At 45.0% G+C, this 15,092-nt stretch overlaps 1 protein-coding gene across 3 annotated transcripts in view; it reads left to right on the top strand.

Moving 5' to 3' along the window:
- C5 (complement C5) overlaps positions 1 to 15,092 on the top strand; it is a 69,427-nt gene that overhangs the window by 33,676 nt on the left and 20,659 nt on the right. For 2 of the 3 annotated variants that reach the window (XM_080990776.1, XM_080990778.1), the window contains exons 21-29: positions 958 to 1,185; positions 2,181 to 2,241; positions 3,620 to 3,709; positions 5,579 to 5,791; positions 6,046 to 6,121; positions 7,003 to 7,162; positions 8,153 to 8,248; positions 9,499 to 9,670; positions 10,959 to 11,164. In XM_080990776.1, coding sequence (XP_080846902.1) covers positions 958 to 1,185; positions 2,181 to 2,241; positions 3,620 to 3,709; positions 5,579 to 5,791; positions 6,046 to 6,121; positions 7,003 to 7,162; positions 8,153 to 8,248; positions 9,499 to 9,670; positions 10,959 to 11,164 — 1,302 coding nt within the window. The remainder of the gene's footprint in view (positions 1 to 957; positions 1,186 to 2,180; positions 2,242 to 3,619; positions 3,710 to 5,578; positions 5,792 to 6,045; positions 6,122 to 7,002; positions 7,163 to 8,152; positions 8,249 to 9,498; positions 9,671 to 10,958; positions 11,165 to 15,092) is intronic. The other variant, XM_080990777.1, reaches the window with a different exon arrangement.

The raw sequence follows: 15,092 nt of genomic DNA, 5'->3' as shown, positions 1-15,092 counted from the left end.
AACTGCTTACAAAAAACTGCTTATGAAGGAGAAATTTGCACTAAAATGCCGAGTAATTTTCATTAGTTTTTTTTTTTTAAAAGTTTTCTGCGGAGAACTGAATTTAATACAGTCATACCTCATGCTACATTTGCTTCATGTTGCGGCTTTTCAGATTATGAACACGGCAAACCCAGAAGTGTTTACTTCTGGGTTCGCCATGCGCGCATGCGCAGAAGCCATCTGCACGCTTCACACATGCGCAGAAGCGCTCTATTGTGCTTTGCACACACGCAGTAGCGGCACTCTACTTACAGAATTTTCAGGGTGCAAACGGCACCCTGAAACGGATCATGATTGTAAGTAGAGGTACCACTGTATTGGAGAAATGAGAAACTGAGAGAACCAAAACTGAGAGATCCTTCCATCCCTACAAAGAGCATATTGTTCCCTGTAAGTGATGAGACTTAACCCTGGAAGAGCAAGTGAAACAAAATTTCGTAACAGTTCAAAAATTACCAAAATTTCAATTGTTCCATTGAGATTATGAATGCAAAATTTCTATTTTAAAAATCACTTTATAATGTAAATCCCAGTGGGTGCCTGTAGCACATCCAATAAGTCTCATTAAGCAGCCTCACAAAACTCTGTAATGTGTGTGGGAGAGTTTGCTCTTCCTGCTTAGTTACTATTTACACTGGGTTGATCTCTGCTATGTTGAATTCATTCACTGAAACATGTCCACATTTCATCGGATGCCAGAGCTGGGCACCCACCTTCCTTTCCATTCTGAATCAGAAAAGAGGTGTGGACACTAGAACTGTCATAACTCTAGAACTAAGCAACATCCAATGAAGCTTAATGCTGGAAGATTCAGGGCAAACGAAAGAAAATACCTCTTTGCACATGCTTATAAGCTACATGTTACTGAGTCAGCTGATGGAAACCTCTTCTAACCCTTTTTGACACATGCTTTAGTACTGCACTAAGGTATCTGTGGGTGAAGGCATTTGCCTTTTCGGAGGCACGAGCACTGGACAGCACGGTATCCAAGAAACCATTTGCAGGCGTCGGGATCTCCAGGGATCATCAGTTGCCTTAGCAACATTCAAGATTCTCCCTCTGGAGACAGGCCTCCACACCATCAACTTTACACTGAAGGGTGATTCTGTCAATGAAGTCCTTGTGAGAACATTAAGAGTTGTGGTAAGATCAAGCTATTTTTCTTGAAAAGCCTTCCCACCCCTGCAAATCAGAAATGAATGATTGTTTATAAAGCACTTGTGATTTTAATCCCTCTCACAACATATTAAAGGGACAAGGGATGAGGAGGGGGGAAAGCAAACCCAGGACGACAAGTTCTTAGTTGCAAAATTCAACAGAATGCAAGTCACATAGCTGGGTCTAAGGACAGTGGAAAGGCTGCTGCTTCCTCTCCTTCTGGTAACCTTAGTGGGAGGGCATTGGTAGGTGCAGGAAAAAACTGAGCTGTACTTATACCTGTGGGACATGGGTGGTGTTGTGGGTTAAACCACAGAGCCTAGGACTTGCCGATCAGAAGGTTGGCGGTTCGAATCCCCGCGACCGGGTGAGCTCCCGTTGCTCGGTCCCTGCTCCTGCCAACCTAGCAGTTCAAAAGCACGTCGAAGTGCAAGTAGATAAATAGGTACCGCTCCGGCGGGAAGGTAAAACGGCGTTTCTGTGCGCTGCTCAGAAGCGGCTTAGTCATGCTGGCCACATGACCCGGAAGCTGTACACCAGTTCCCTCGGCCAATAAAGCGAGATGAGCGCCACAACCCCAGAGTCGGTCATGACTGGACCTAATGGTCAGGGGTCCCTTTATCCTTTACCTTTACCTATACCTGTACCTGTACCTGGAATGATGGAGGGTGCCTGATTGCCACATCCTTTCCTTCTGGTGGCTTCTCAGTCCCCTTTCTCAGGGAACCTTTGTAACTTCTGTTGCTAGTTGTAATTTAATGTTTCACTCTGTTGATTCAGTTTTAAATGAACTGTAGCCACTGCTAGCAGGGGCTTCAGTCCCCAAATAAAGTTGTTGGGGTGTTTCGTGTGTGTTGCATGTACAACTGTGATATTTTAAAAAACTAGTTTTTGCTAGAGATTCTTGGGGTGGGGGAATGAATAAGCAAATGTTCCTTGACAGGCCTTCATAATGTTATCTCCCTATTCTTTGGTTTTAGCCTGAAGGGATAAAAAAGGAAATTCACGAAGGTCACACGCTGGACCCACAGGGTGTTTATGGTATGGCAAATTACCCTTTCCCCCCTCCCTTCCATTCAGTTTTCCTGATCCATTATTTCTCTTTCAGATAAGCATTATCATGCTCATGTGATTTGCTGTTAGAACAGTCACTTGGGCATGACACGTACCTGGGAATAAGTACCTTTGATCTCAGAAGAGTCTCCTAAGGAGTAGACATGTAAAGGATTGCACTGTATGGATTACACTATTTATTTTGGAAGGTTCACTTGGCATTTGGGCACCTCTTCAGATATAACAAAATTTTACATGATGGTTCCTGAGATTAAGGGGTGGGTTTTTGTCTATATCCAGATACAATTGGATGCCATTTTAAATCAAGGCAGCAGGATGAAACTTTTAAAAATGCATTGATTTCAAAACTGAAGTGATTTTTTAATTTATTTTTTATTTGGTTTCTTAGACTTCATGAGCAGTGCCAGGCAGGACGCTGCTGGTATTTTACAAAGGGAACTAGCATGTGGGTTATTATTATTTTTAAGTCACTGCATAGCGTGCCTCCTGCCTCCCAAACTCTGCTGTGATCCTTTCCTTATAAGCCAGTCCCAATCCTAACTATATCTATGTAGAAGTGAGACCCATTGAATTAAATGGAGCTCATTCCCATGTACGTTAGCATCATTATAGCATTGACATCATATATGAGCACCCACAGTAAGAAGGGTGGGTGAATTTGCCAGTTTTGTAATCTAAAGTTCACTTTTCCACATTTCCATGTCATTTTGCAATTTTATAGAAGTCCTTATGAAGATTCATCAGAATTTTAGTGTGTGTTTCTCCTAATATACATGTTTTGTATGCAGTCTTATTCTAACACATACATTTTTGTGGAGCAATTTGTTTTCATGACTAGATGCATTTTTAAATGCACTTTTCTTAGTACAGTATATGCATTTTCCATACACATTGCTTGGTTGGCAAACTGCATTGAAAAGTTCATATGAATGTGAATTCAGGCATGTCCAACTTTCAAGAGACTGAGATCTACTCCCACTATAAAAAAAAAACTGGCAGTGATCTACAAAAGTTGTTGAGCTAGTAGATCGCAATATACCTGTTGGACATCCCTGATGTAATTGTTTCAGGAAGTATGATTTATGTAGATTTGGCTTTAAATGTGAATCAAACAAAATTACTCCCTCAACCCTAGTCTGCGGGCACACCACATTGTTGAAGATCTAGGTCTGATCATTGCAAATGTATACCTTTGAAAGGCAGGATGGAAATGTGAAATAAATAAGGCTAACATAGTACACAATTATTATTTTTTAGCTCTAGCATTTTTTAGCTCTAGCTCTAGCTTTAGCATATGTAACACAATAAATTTCCATGGTTTCTCCACATATATTTTCAACAACAGGGACAGTGGAAAGAGAGCAAGTATTTCGTTACAGGATACCATCAAACATGGTCCCTAAGACAAAAGTTGAGAGGACTCTGAATATAAAAGGTAAAATGGAGTGGGTGGAGCACAGTTATTTTTATCACGTTTTCTTGCTGCTTTTAAGCCTCTAAATATTACAAGTGTTTTTAGCCTTGAATCAGGTTTCATGTCATTTATTTGTAATGGAGGATAAGCTTATTGGTGGTTGCTGATACAGTGGTACCTCAGGTTACATACACTTCAGGTTACAGACGCTTCAGGTTACAGACTCCCCTAATCCAGAAATAGTACCTCGGGTTAAGAACTTTGCTTCAAGATGAGAACAGAAATCGTGCGGTGGTGGCGGCAGTGGGAGGCCCCAATTAGCTAAAGTGGTGCTTCAGGTTAAGAACAGTTTCAGGTTAAGAACGGACCTCTGGAACGAATTAAGTTCTTAACCTAAGGTACCACTGTAATGGTGGCATTCTACTCATATTGGGATCAGTGTCAGGATGCCTCTGACAATTCCAGTTGCTGGGGTATATGATTGAGATATGTCTCTTGCCCTCATGCCCTGGTTGTGGGCTTTTCATAAGCATCTGGCTGGCCACTAGTCCCATCAGAATACTGGATTGGTGGCATGCCTGGCATGCCTTGTCTTATGTTCATATCTCTTCTGAAGACTTCTGTTTACAAATCCTGCTTCTCTACTGGTGATGATTGAAGCAGCTTATAAGTTGTAACTGTGGTGACTGGTGCCCATTTAGACGGGTAGGGAGTAAGGCAAGGGCCCCAACAGTAGGTGGCGCCAGAGCCAATGACGAGCAGAGCCAATTAATTCTAGTTTCCTCCTCTTCCTCCTTTTACAAGGGCAACCTGAGAGTAAGAAGTAAAATGCATAAGGAACACCAGACAAATCATAATCTGCTCAACAGCAATGCTGGTTGAAATATTTATTTACATTTATTAATTAAAGGGTTTTAAAACAATCTTTTACCTGTCACAAGGCAGCAGACGACAGTTAATATTTCAAAAGAGCAGTAACAAAGCGCATCTAAGCAGGGACATGAATTAAAAGTGGATTGAAACAAAAGCTGCTTTTAAAAGGTTGACAGTCTTGAGGAAGAAGAGCACAAGTGAGGAAGGCATAAACAACAACAGAACCTGCTCCCTCCCTGCCCATTCAACTTTGTTTGTTTGTTTCAGTTTGGTGCCTTGGCAGAAAAAGCAGTGTATAAATACAATGAACAAACAAACAAACAAACAAACAAACAAGCAAACAAACAAATGATAGGGTCATATACATTTCCTGGGGAAAGAAAGTCCACAGATACTGGGCCACCACTATGAAGTCTCCGTATCTGGTATCTAACCTAGGGGACAGGAAACCCTTTTCAGCCTGAGGGCCACATTTCCATGTGGGCAACCTTCTGAGGGCCCCTGGCTAGTGGTGAGCAGGCCCAGAAACAAAAGTGAGTGGAGCAACAAATGTAAATTTTAACTTTGTACTGCAGGTTAGTCTCCACACACGCTCACACATGCCTGTCTTTCCTCTACCCTAGTAAGTGAGAGTTTAAGGACACGTTCCAGCCAGGGGAAAAACATTATGGGTTCGAACCAAGGCCAGTGAGGCATGTGGCTTGGGAAGAGGACTGTATGGTCTGGCGAGAGTTCAAAGGGCAAGATAGAGATTGGAGGGCCACATTTGGCCCCTGGGCCTGAGGTGTCCCACCCTTGGTGTAATCTAACCTGTTACTCAGAGAATAGGAACAAAGTGAGTGTTAACTGCCTTGTGAGAAGTAGCTAACAGTAGAGCTCTCCTAGGAGGGTGTTCCAGTATCTGGGCCTCACCTCCATAAAGGCCCCATATTTTATACCAACTAAGCAGCATGGACACCCTCCATCCGCCCGCCAACCAAAATGACAGGATTTCATGGTACCATTTTTCTTTTGCAGGAATTCTTCTAGGTGAAGTGATTAATGTAGCTGTCAGCCCAGAAGGGCTAAAACTTCTTGTCAACCTCCCAAAGGGGAGTGCAGAAACTGAGCTTATGAATGTTGTGCCGATCTTTTATGCATATGACTACCTGGAAAGGACAGACAGCTGGCACATACTTGGCCCAGGGACTATCACTCCAAAAGTTAACCTGAGGAGGAAGATGAAAGAAGGTAAATTAGTATTCCCTTGTGCTCTTTCAAGGTAAGGTAGACCTGAAGTCCTTGCATGATCACCAAAGCAATGTGCCTTGTGATGATAATTTAGCCAGAGGCTTATGATTGGCATAATTGCAGGGAACTTTGGCATTATCGAGATGTTGTTTGCTCTTTCTGGAGATAATAGTCAATGTGAATGATCTCCTTATGTTTGAAGTAGTGGCATGAGTGGAATAAACGTTGAATACGCTGCTTTATGTACCTTATAGGCCTTGTCAGCATCCTGTCATTCCAGAAAAAGGATTTCTCATACAGTATGTGGGAGAAAGGAGAGCCCAGTGCCTGGTGAGTTCTCCATATATAGTAATAAATATAGTTCTTATTATATAGTAACACAATTTGACACAATGGGTTCTAAGGTTGAGGAGCAGGTTTCTGTTTGTGTTTGGACACCGTAGGATCCCATTTTGAATCAAGATGGCAGACTCAACTTTTCAAATCTGCACCGGGTTAGACATCTCTCAAGATATTGTAAAACATTTTGCAAGAGGGTTCCTGAGATCAGTGAGCAGGCTTCCATCTTTGTTTGGATACTGTTGGGCACCATTTTGCATCAAGGTGGCAGACACAATCTTCCAGAGCTGCACCAATTGTCACTCAGGGTTGCTGTTGGCTTCTTAGAATTCCCAAGCAACATCAAGCACTTCTTGCTAGTTTGTTTACAGGTAGCAGCAGCACCTTGCCATCTGCTGCCATCTTTCTGTCTTAAGTTCACACCAAAAGTTGTGGCAAAATCACACACTTCCTACCTCTGGAGCTCCTGGTATAAGCAAAAGAGTGATTCACAGCAGCTGCGGTTATAACTCCATGGGCTGGAAAGGTCACACATTTACAGTGCAATCCTAGACAAGTCTACCCCAGAAGTAAGATCCACTGGGTTCTCTGGACTTGCTCCCTGGTAATTGCATATCGGATTGCTGCCTTAGTGAATGAGTGAAACGTTTAAAGCCGTAGAGCAGCACAGTATAAGTACAGCAGTCATCAAGTTTGATGCTCGGTCAGAAAATTAACCTTAAATACTTGCCATGGAATACTTTATTTGTTTGCTCAGAATTGCAGAACCCAAATGTGTGTGTGCAGGCTGTGGGTAGGAGTTAATTTCAAAATTAGCAGCCAGCTCATATTTTCCTCAGGAAATATATTGTTTTATTTTGTTGATGGGGCAGGCTGACAGCTTTTGCCTTAAGGATTTTGGGACAAGTGAGCCAATATGTGGCTGTTGATAAGAATTCTGTGTGCAATTCTCTGACGTGGATGATTGACAACTGTCAAATGGCAGATGGATCTTTCAGGGAGATTTCAAGCTACCAACCTGTAAAACTACAGGTAAGGAAACTGTTTTTTTTTTTTTTTAGGAATTCATTTTCTAGCTAACAACTGACAGAAAATTATGATTTAGATGAGGCCTTTCTTGTTAGCACAACTAATCCACTGTAGGGCTGACCCCACCATTAGACAGAGAGAGGGAATAGAGGTAAACAAACTTGTCAATTTGTTTCTCCAGTTTCTCAGTTTTCTAACTGTAAACTTAGTTCTTCATATTTTTGCAGCAATTTGCTATTTATTTACTGTTTTACAAAAGACTCTTGAAAATTTCTCAGCATTTTGGTGCAAATCTCACTCCAAGCAGATTTTGGTATGCCGTTTTGGCTAATGCAATGAATTTTTGTATCTTTGCATTTTTGTTTTTTGTTTTCACCAATATATGCATTTTTATGAACACTTTCTCGTAATATATACATTTTTGTACATATTGGTTAGAGAACTGCATTACAAATTCAGATAAGTCTGAATTTTGGATGATGGCTGTGTTTCAGTTCTCATATTGTCTCAAAAAGTGCAAATTGGATGGATTTATCTTTAATTGTGAAATGAATTGAATTTCCATCTCATCCCTACCTATAGGGCAGCAATATATGGAGGAGCAGCAATTAAGTTTTGTACTACTTTTTTGACCCAAAACACTGTCACCTGCCATGGGGATTTCTTTCAACAAAACAATTACAATTTTAAGTTTTAATTATTTGCAGTTCTGAAAATTGCTTTGTTTTAATTTATGCTCAGATTTGTCTTGTGTGTTGCTTTTGTGAGGTATATCATAAAGACCCTGACTACACACAATACCTTTGACACCCGAGGTATGTGTTTTCAGGGCCCGGCCTAATCCCGTGTAGGTAATCTGTTTTAACTTCTGAATGTTAAATAGTTGCAACCTTCCTTGGGACCTGCTGATAAAGGGTGGGTAATCATTATTATTATTATTATCACCATCATCATCTGTCTGACTGCATGTTTATATATGTTGCTTTTTAAAAGGGCACACTACCTAAGGAACAGAAAGAAAAGACTTTGTATCTCACCGCTTTCTCTCTGATTGGATTTGAAAAATCAATTCATATCTGCCCATTGCAGGTGCGTGTAGTGTGATTACTTCCTTCTTCCCACAGACTGCATTTTTGTACTCCAAGCCAACAGTCAGATTCCAAGAATGCTAGGGATCCAGGGGCGTCGCAACGGGGGTGCGGGGGTGTGTGCGCCCTTGGTGCCATGTCTGAGGGGGTGACAAGAAGGCATCCCATGGAGGCTCGCGGCGGCGCGAGCAGCCACTGTGCCGCATAGGCTGTATGTGGACGATCCTCTGTTTGTGGCTACAGCCGCGAGCAGAGGATCCCGGCGCCGCTGGCAAACCGCTATGTACAGTGCATGTGTGGCGTTGCACGCATGCGCTGTACGTAACGGTGCTGCACATGCGCTGCATATAGCGGTTTGCTGCCGGTGCCGCTTGTGCATCGTATGGATGGTGGTGGGATCTCGGCTGCGAGCAGAGGATTCCAGCACCATCGGTACAGCACTGGAGCAGCACCGCCAGCAAACCCCTATGTACAGCACGTGCGGTGTCATTATGTACGGTGCATGCACCCTACGTAGCAACGCCATGCCCCGGGTGTCACGACGCCTTCATTTGCCCCTGTAGAGATCAGCAGGATTTTTAAAGGAATGACTGAGGAAGGGCCATAGCTTGGTGGTAGAGCATCAACTTTACATGCAAAAGGCCCGAGGTTCAATTCTTGATGTTGGTAGACAGGGTTGAGAAACCCCAGAGAACTACTGCTATATATTGTAGATACTGAGCTACATAGACCAAAGGCCATTGAGGAAGGGTTGTAACTCAGTGGTCTGCTTTGCATTCATAAGGCAAAGTTCAATCCTTGGCATCTCCAGGTAAGACTGGTAATGCCCCCTGCCTGAAACTCTGGAGAGCCACAGCCAATCAGTGTACAGATCATATTGAGCTTGTTGGACCAATGGTCTGACTTAGTCTAAAGCAGCTTCTTGAGTTCCTTAAAGTACTCAGCTTTGGCTAGTTCATGCCCTGGATAGTTTGATTCTGAGGTTTTGTAGCAGAACAGAAAAGCACCAAGCACATTTCCAATACAATGTCTTGTTATGTAATGGTTAGAGTATTATTCACAAAGCTCACTGGGCCAGTCACTATTGCTTAGCCTAACCTGCCCCACTGTGTGGTTGTGATGATAAGCTGAGGGTGGGGGAGAATTATGTTTGCTGCTGCCTCCTTCGTGGAGGAAGCGCGTGGTACAAATGTAACCAGAAGCAAGGAAAAAATAAAATAAAATAAGAACATTTGGTTCTTGCCTTCACAGAGAATTGAAGATGCAAAAAACAAAGCTAAAGATTACTTGCTACAAAATTTTCATTCTGTACAAAGCACGTTTTCCTTGGCAATAGTTACTTATGCACTCACTCTGACAAGATCCAGGCAGCCTGGCACACGCGCAGCCTACTTTGCACTGAAGAGGGAAGCCCTTGTGAAAGGTAAAAACTCAAGTAACATCCATTTCCCCAACTTATAGTGATTTCCTGTAGTGATGGTGGCACTAGACCTCAGCTGGTGAAAAGTGCAGCAGCCTGGAGTTACTTGCTGGGGTTTCATTTAAATCTCATATAACCCGTTTTAAAACAGCTGTGTTGGTTGTCAGCTTGTTTCTGAGCCTAATTCACGGGGCTCACATTAGTGTTTAAAGCCCTTAAATGATCCTGATCTCAATCAAATATCTGAAAGGCAGCCTCCTTCTCTACAGACTCCTTGGGTGTTGAGAGCAGCAGAGGGTGTCCTCTTCATGGTTACAGCACCTTCAGAAGTATGGAAAATGATTACCAAGGAGAGGAGACTTTTTCTGTGGCAGCCCCTAAGTTATTGAACTCTATCCCCACAGAGGTGTGCCTGGCACGTTCACTATACAGTTTTCACCTAATGCTGAATGTGCACCTCTTTTCACTCTGTCCTTTGACACTTGAGATGTGTATTCCTGTGATTGTAATTTGTTTTACGGTCATACCTCGGGTTGAAGTTGCTTCAGGTTGAGCATTTTCAGGTTACACTCCGTGGCGACCCGGAAGTAATGGAACACATTACTTCCAGGTTTTGCCACTCGTGCATGCGCAGATGCTCAAAATGATGGCATGTGCATGTGCAGAAGCGGCAAATCGTGACCCGCGCACGTGCAGATGCCGGTTGCGTTCTGCTCTGGATGCAAACGAGGCTCTGGAACGGATCCCATTCGCATCCAGAGGTACCACTGTATATGGTTTTCAATGTTGCTTTGCATCCAGAAGGTCCCAGGTTCAATCCCAGCCATCTCCAGCAAGGGCTGCGAATATGCCCTCCCTGAAACCCCAGAGAGCCCTTGCTAGTCAGTGCACACAATACTGGATTAAAATGGATCAGTTGGTATAAAGCAGCTTCCTATGTCTGTATGGAAGGCAGTCTATAAATGTAAATACAGTAAGCCAGCAACTTGCACACATTTAACTTGTGCACATTCAGCTTGGGGTGGGGCAGTGAACATTAAAAAGGGGCGGCACGGGAGTGGGATTCCAGGAAAAATGACTTTGGTAATCCCCCCCCCCCGCCACTGAACCCAATGGGTTTTAACTATACACAATTTGGCTTTAGGAATAATCCCTAGAATGTTACCCCTGGATAAGTTACTGGCTTACTGTAATACATATGTACATACATCCAGGTGATTTTTTTTCTGGCACTGTCCCTTACTCTGCCCCTCCCCGCTGTGACTTATCCTCATTAGCCTTCCTTTAATAGCAGGCCCACCTATGTATCGCTATTGGAAAGAAACCCTCAACAAATTAGATCCAAACGCTCCGTCAGAGGACACTGCCAGGATGGTTGAAACTACAGCTTATGCCTTGCTTGCCACTCTAATGCAAGGAGACCAAATCTACGCTACTCCAATCATCAGGTGGTTGTCGGAACAACAGAGATATGGCGGTGGATTTTACTCCACACAGGTACTTCCCTGCAATAAATAAATGACCACAGGGTGGTCATTATTCAAAGAACTGTCTTCTTCCATGTCTGCAAACCATTTATGAATGTCGTTGGAGGCCTTGCAACAAGCCTTTTTGCCTTCAGAGGCACAATTGGTTGGTGAAGAAAGTCCTTCGCACAGAGCATAGTTAAACTATGGAACCCACTCCCACTGGAGGCAGTGATGGCCACCAGTGTAGATGGCTTTATAAGAGGATTTGGCAAATTCTTGAAGGAGAAAGCTATCAGTGGCTACTAAACATGATGGTTGTGCTCTGCTTCCATGGTTAGATGCAATAATGTTCCTGAACATCAGTTGCTGGAAACCACAGTAAAAGGAGAGCGCTGTTGTGCTCAAGTCCTGCTTGCAGGTTTCCCACAGGCATTTGGTTGGCCACTGTGAAAATCAGAGGCTGGACCAGATGACCCAGCAGACTCATCTTATGTTCATATGTGTTTTCAGTAGCAGCGCCAAGGCTGTGGTGCGCTCCATTGCTTTTCAGCCAGAATATATAAAAAAATGAAAAAATTGTCCAGTAGCACCTTAGGTAAAGGTAAAGATACCCCTGACCATTAGGTCCAGTCGTGGATGACTCTGGGGTTGCAGTGCTCATCTTGCTCTATAGGCCGAGGAAGCCGGTGTTTGTTCGCAGACATCCTCCGGGTCATGTGGCCAGCATGACTAAGCCACTTCTGAATAGCGCATGAAAATGCCGTTTACCTTCCTGCCAGAGTGGTACCTATTTATCTACTTGCACTTTGACGTGCTTTCAAACTGCTAGGTGGGCAGGAGCTGGGACCGAACAACAGGAGCTCACCCCGTTGTGGGGATTCAAACCACCAACCTTCTGATTGGCAAGCCCTAGGCTCTGTGGTTTAGACCACAGCGCCACCCGTGTCCCTTAGCACCTTAGAGACCAACTAAGTTCTTCAGATACCTGAAGAAGTGTGCATGCACACAAAAAGTATCTAAAGAAGTGTGCATGCACATGAAAGCTTATACCCAGAACAAACTTACCGTACTTTTCGCCCTATAGGACGCACTTTTTCCCCTCCAAAAATGAAGGGGAAATGTGTTTGCGTCCTATGGGGCGAATGCAGGCTTTCGCTGAAGCCTGGAGAGCGAGAGGGGTCGGTGCGCACCGACCCCTCTCGCTTTCCAGGCTTCAGGAAGCTATCTGCAAGCCTTGCAAGCCCGGTGGGAGGTCCCGTGGGCTCGCAAGGCTTGCGGGCAGCAGCCTGCAGCCCAAAAGCTTGGGGGACAGCGGGGAGGCACAGCGCCGCCACCCCGCTATTCCCCGACCTGGTCTGGAGGGTGGCGGGGGGGGGGGAGAAGCAAGCTTGCTTCTCCCCCCCGCCAGCCCCACAAGCTTGGGGGATAGCGGGGAGGCGGAGCGCCGCCACCCCGCTATTCCCCGACCTGATCTGGAGGCTGGCGGGGGGGGGGGGAGAAGCAAGCTTGCTTCTCCCCATCGCCAGCCCCACAAGCTCGGGGGACAGCAGGGCAAGCCGCTGCCCCATGGAGGCTAGAGAGGCTGTCCCTGAAGGCAGAAGAGGGAGACGGAGCGCTCCGTCTCCCTCTTCTAGCTTGGGGATAGCTGCGCAAAGCCTCTGCAGGGCAGCGGAGTGCGCTGCCCCACAGAGGCTAGGGAGGCTGTCCCTGAAGGCAGAGGAGGGAGACGGAGCGCTCCGTCTCCCTCTTCTAGCTTGGGGATGGCTGCGCAAACCTGGGGGGGAAATAAATTTTTTTCCTTGATTTCCCCCCCAAAAAACTAGGTGCATCCTATGGGCCGGTGCGTCCTATAGGGCGAAAAATACGGTAGTTGGTCTCTAAGGTGCTACTGGGCAACTTTTTTATATATTTGACTGTGTCAGACCAACACAGCTACCTACCTGAATCTTTTCAGCCAGAGATGGGGAAACTTATGGCCCTCCAGACATTGCTTCAACTCCCATCTTCCCTAAGCTTTGACCATGCTAGATAGGGATGAAAACCCTTCTTTTGCCCAGGGTTGATCCCAGGCTGCCCACATCCAAGCTCAGCAACCTCTGGAAGGCTACATATTCCCTACCCCTGCCTTAGACACTAGTACTGGACTTGAATGTGGGCAGCCCAGCTGTGGTGAAGATCACCATGTGAGCTTGGGCAAGCCAAAGCGATCTCCCAAACTCAGCCCCATTTTTATTCTCCATTTGAGAAGAACAGTCATGGTGACCTACTTTCAGGATTGTTGTAAGCACTGCTGAGATAATATATGGGTAGCATCCCAAATGTCCCTTTCCAGATACCCTTAGGTCTGTTTCATTGCATATGCATATTGTGTATGGTATCTACAACTTGTTCTTAAAAAGAAAAGAAAAGAAAAGATAAGATAAGATGTGAGGTGTGGGAAAAACCCTTCTCCCCCTGTGGCCCTGCTGATCTGCTCCTACACCTGGGCCAGATGTACAAGTTACCTGATGGATTATAAAATATCCTACAGACGTTCTTGTTATCGTGCATTCATAATGATTTGTCTTCATGATGATATCAGGGGCTGTTATATGCAAACCTACATTGTGCCTGAAAAAATTTGAGGCGGACATACGGTTTTGTACATGTTTTGTTCCCTATCATTCCCCATCATTGGGACCGCTTCTCCTCGTATGCCCCACGGAGGACCTTACAGTCCGCAAATAATAATATCTTGGAGGTTCCAGGCCTCAAGGAGGTTAAACTGACCTCAACCAGGGCCAAGGCCTTTTTAGCTTTGGCCCCAGCCCGGTGGAGCGCCCTATCACAGGAGACCAGGGCCCTGCAGGACTTGACATCCTTCCGCAGGGCCTGCAAGATGGAGTTGTTCTGCCTGGCCTTCGGTCCGGGCCCAGTTTGACCCCCCTCTATGGGACCCTGTAAATTACCTCTTTGCCTCTTTTATTGGCTCATGTGGGACCAACATGGATAGCTGACCCTGATGAATACTTGAGGTTCCCACCCCCTGTGGTTGTAATTTGTGGGCAATCATTTCATTTTATCCTGATTCTAATATTTAAGCTGAATTTTAATCAGTTGTTTGATTGTGTTTTAATATATTTGATATTTGCCGCCCTGAGCCTGGTCTTGGTCAGGGAGGGAGGGGTATAAATAAAAAGTTAGTTACTTACTATTCCTCAGCTTCTGTCAGGGAACTGCCATCAGTGCCGGAGGGAGAGAGCAAAATCCAGAGGGATTCTAGAGAGCGTCCCGGGATTGGGAGAGGCAGCCCATCTTCTGGGGAAGAGAATCAGCGTAGCACCAGTGGAGAAGGGGGGCAGATGCGGGAAGCGGCAAGGCGGTCCCATGACTCCTTGCCGGGGACCAGCGGGGAGAGTAGAGGTCCTCCGCTGCCTACACCCTCCTTGCGCAGAAGGCTTTCGCGCAGAGAGAGTAGGAGGAGACTAGGCGTCAAAGAGCTTCTTTGCTGGAAGAAGTTTAAGAAACGCCCACTGACGGATTCTGCCAGCGATTGAGACAGCCACAGGTGAGTGGCTGTCCGGACAGAAAAGGTTCACTCAGGCAACCCAGCCAGGTGTTTGCACCGGCTTACGCACGAGCAACCCCTAGAACCTTTACAGCTTCCTAGTAATATCCTCCTTCCTGTTGCAGTTTATTATGTTCTGCTTTTGTTACACTTTAGTGCAAGAATTATTCTATAAGCAGTAATAATGTAGCAACATTGGGACAGCATCACAGAACTACTAAAAAAGGGGAAGAATGTGTGGATGGTCCAGTATAAATCCATGGCTAGTGCACAATACTTACATCAATGACAATGTCACTGCAACATTGACTACTCCCGTGAAACTCCACCACCTGCCTGGACTGGCCCAAAGACAGCTTTCCTTTTATCCCATGCAATTGTCTGGCTAAAAATGCCTTGTGCTCCCAAG

Source organism: Podarcis pityusensis, assembly GCF_964106645.2.
Source record: "Podarcis pityusensis genome assembly, chromosome: Z".
NCBI lineage: Eukaryota > Metazoa > Chordata > Lepidosauria > Squamata > Lacertidae > Podarcis > Podarcis pityusensis.
This window is presented reverse-complemented; position numbering and strand designations above follow the sequence as displayed.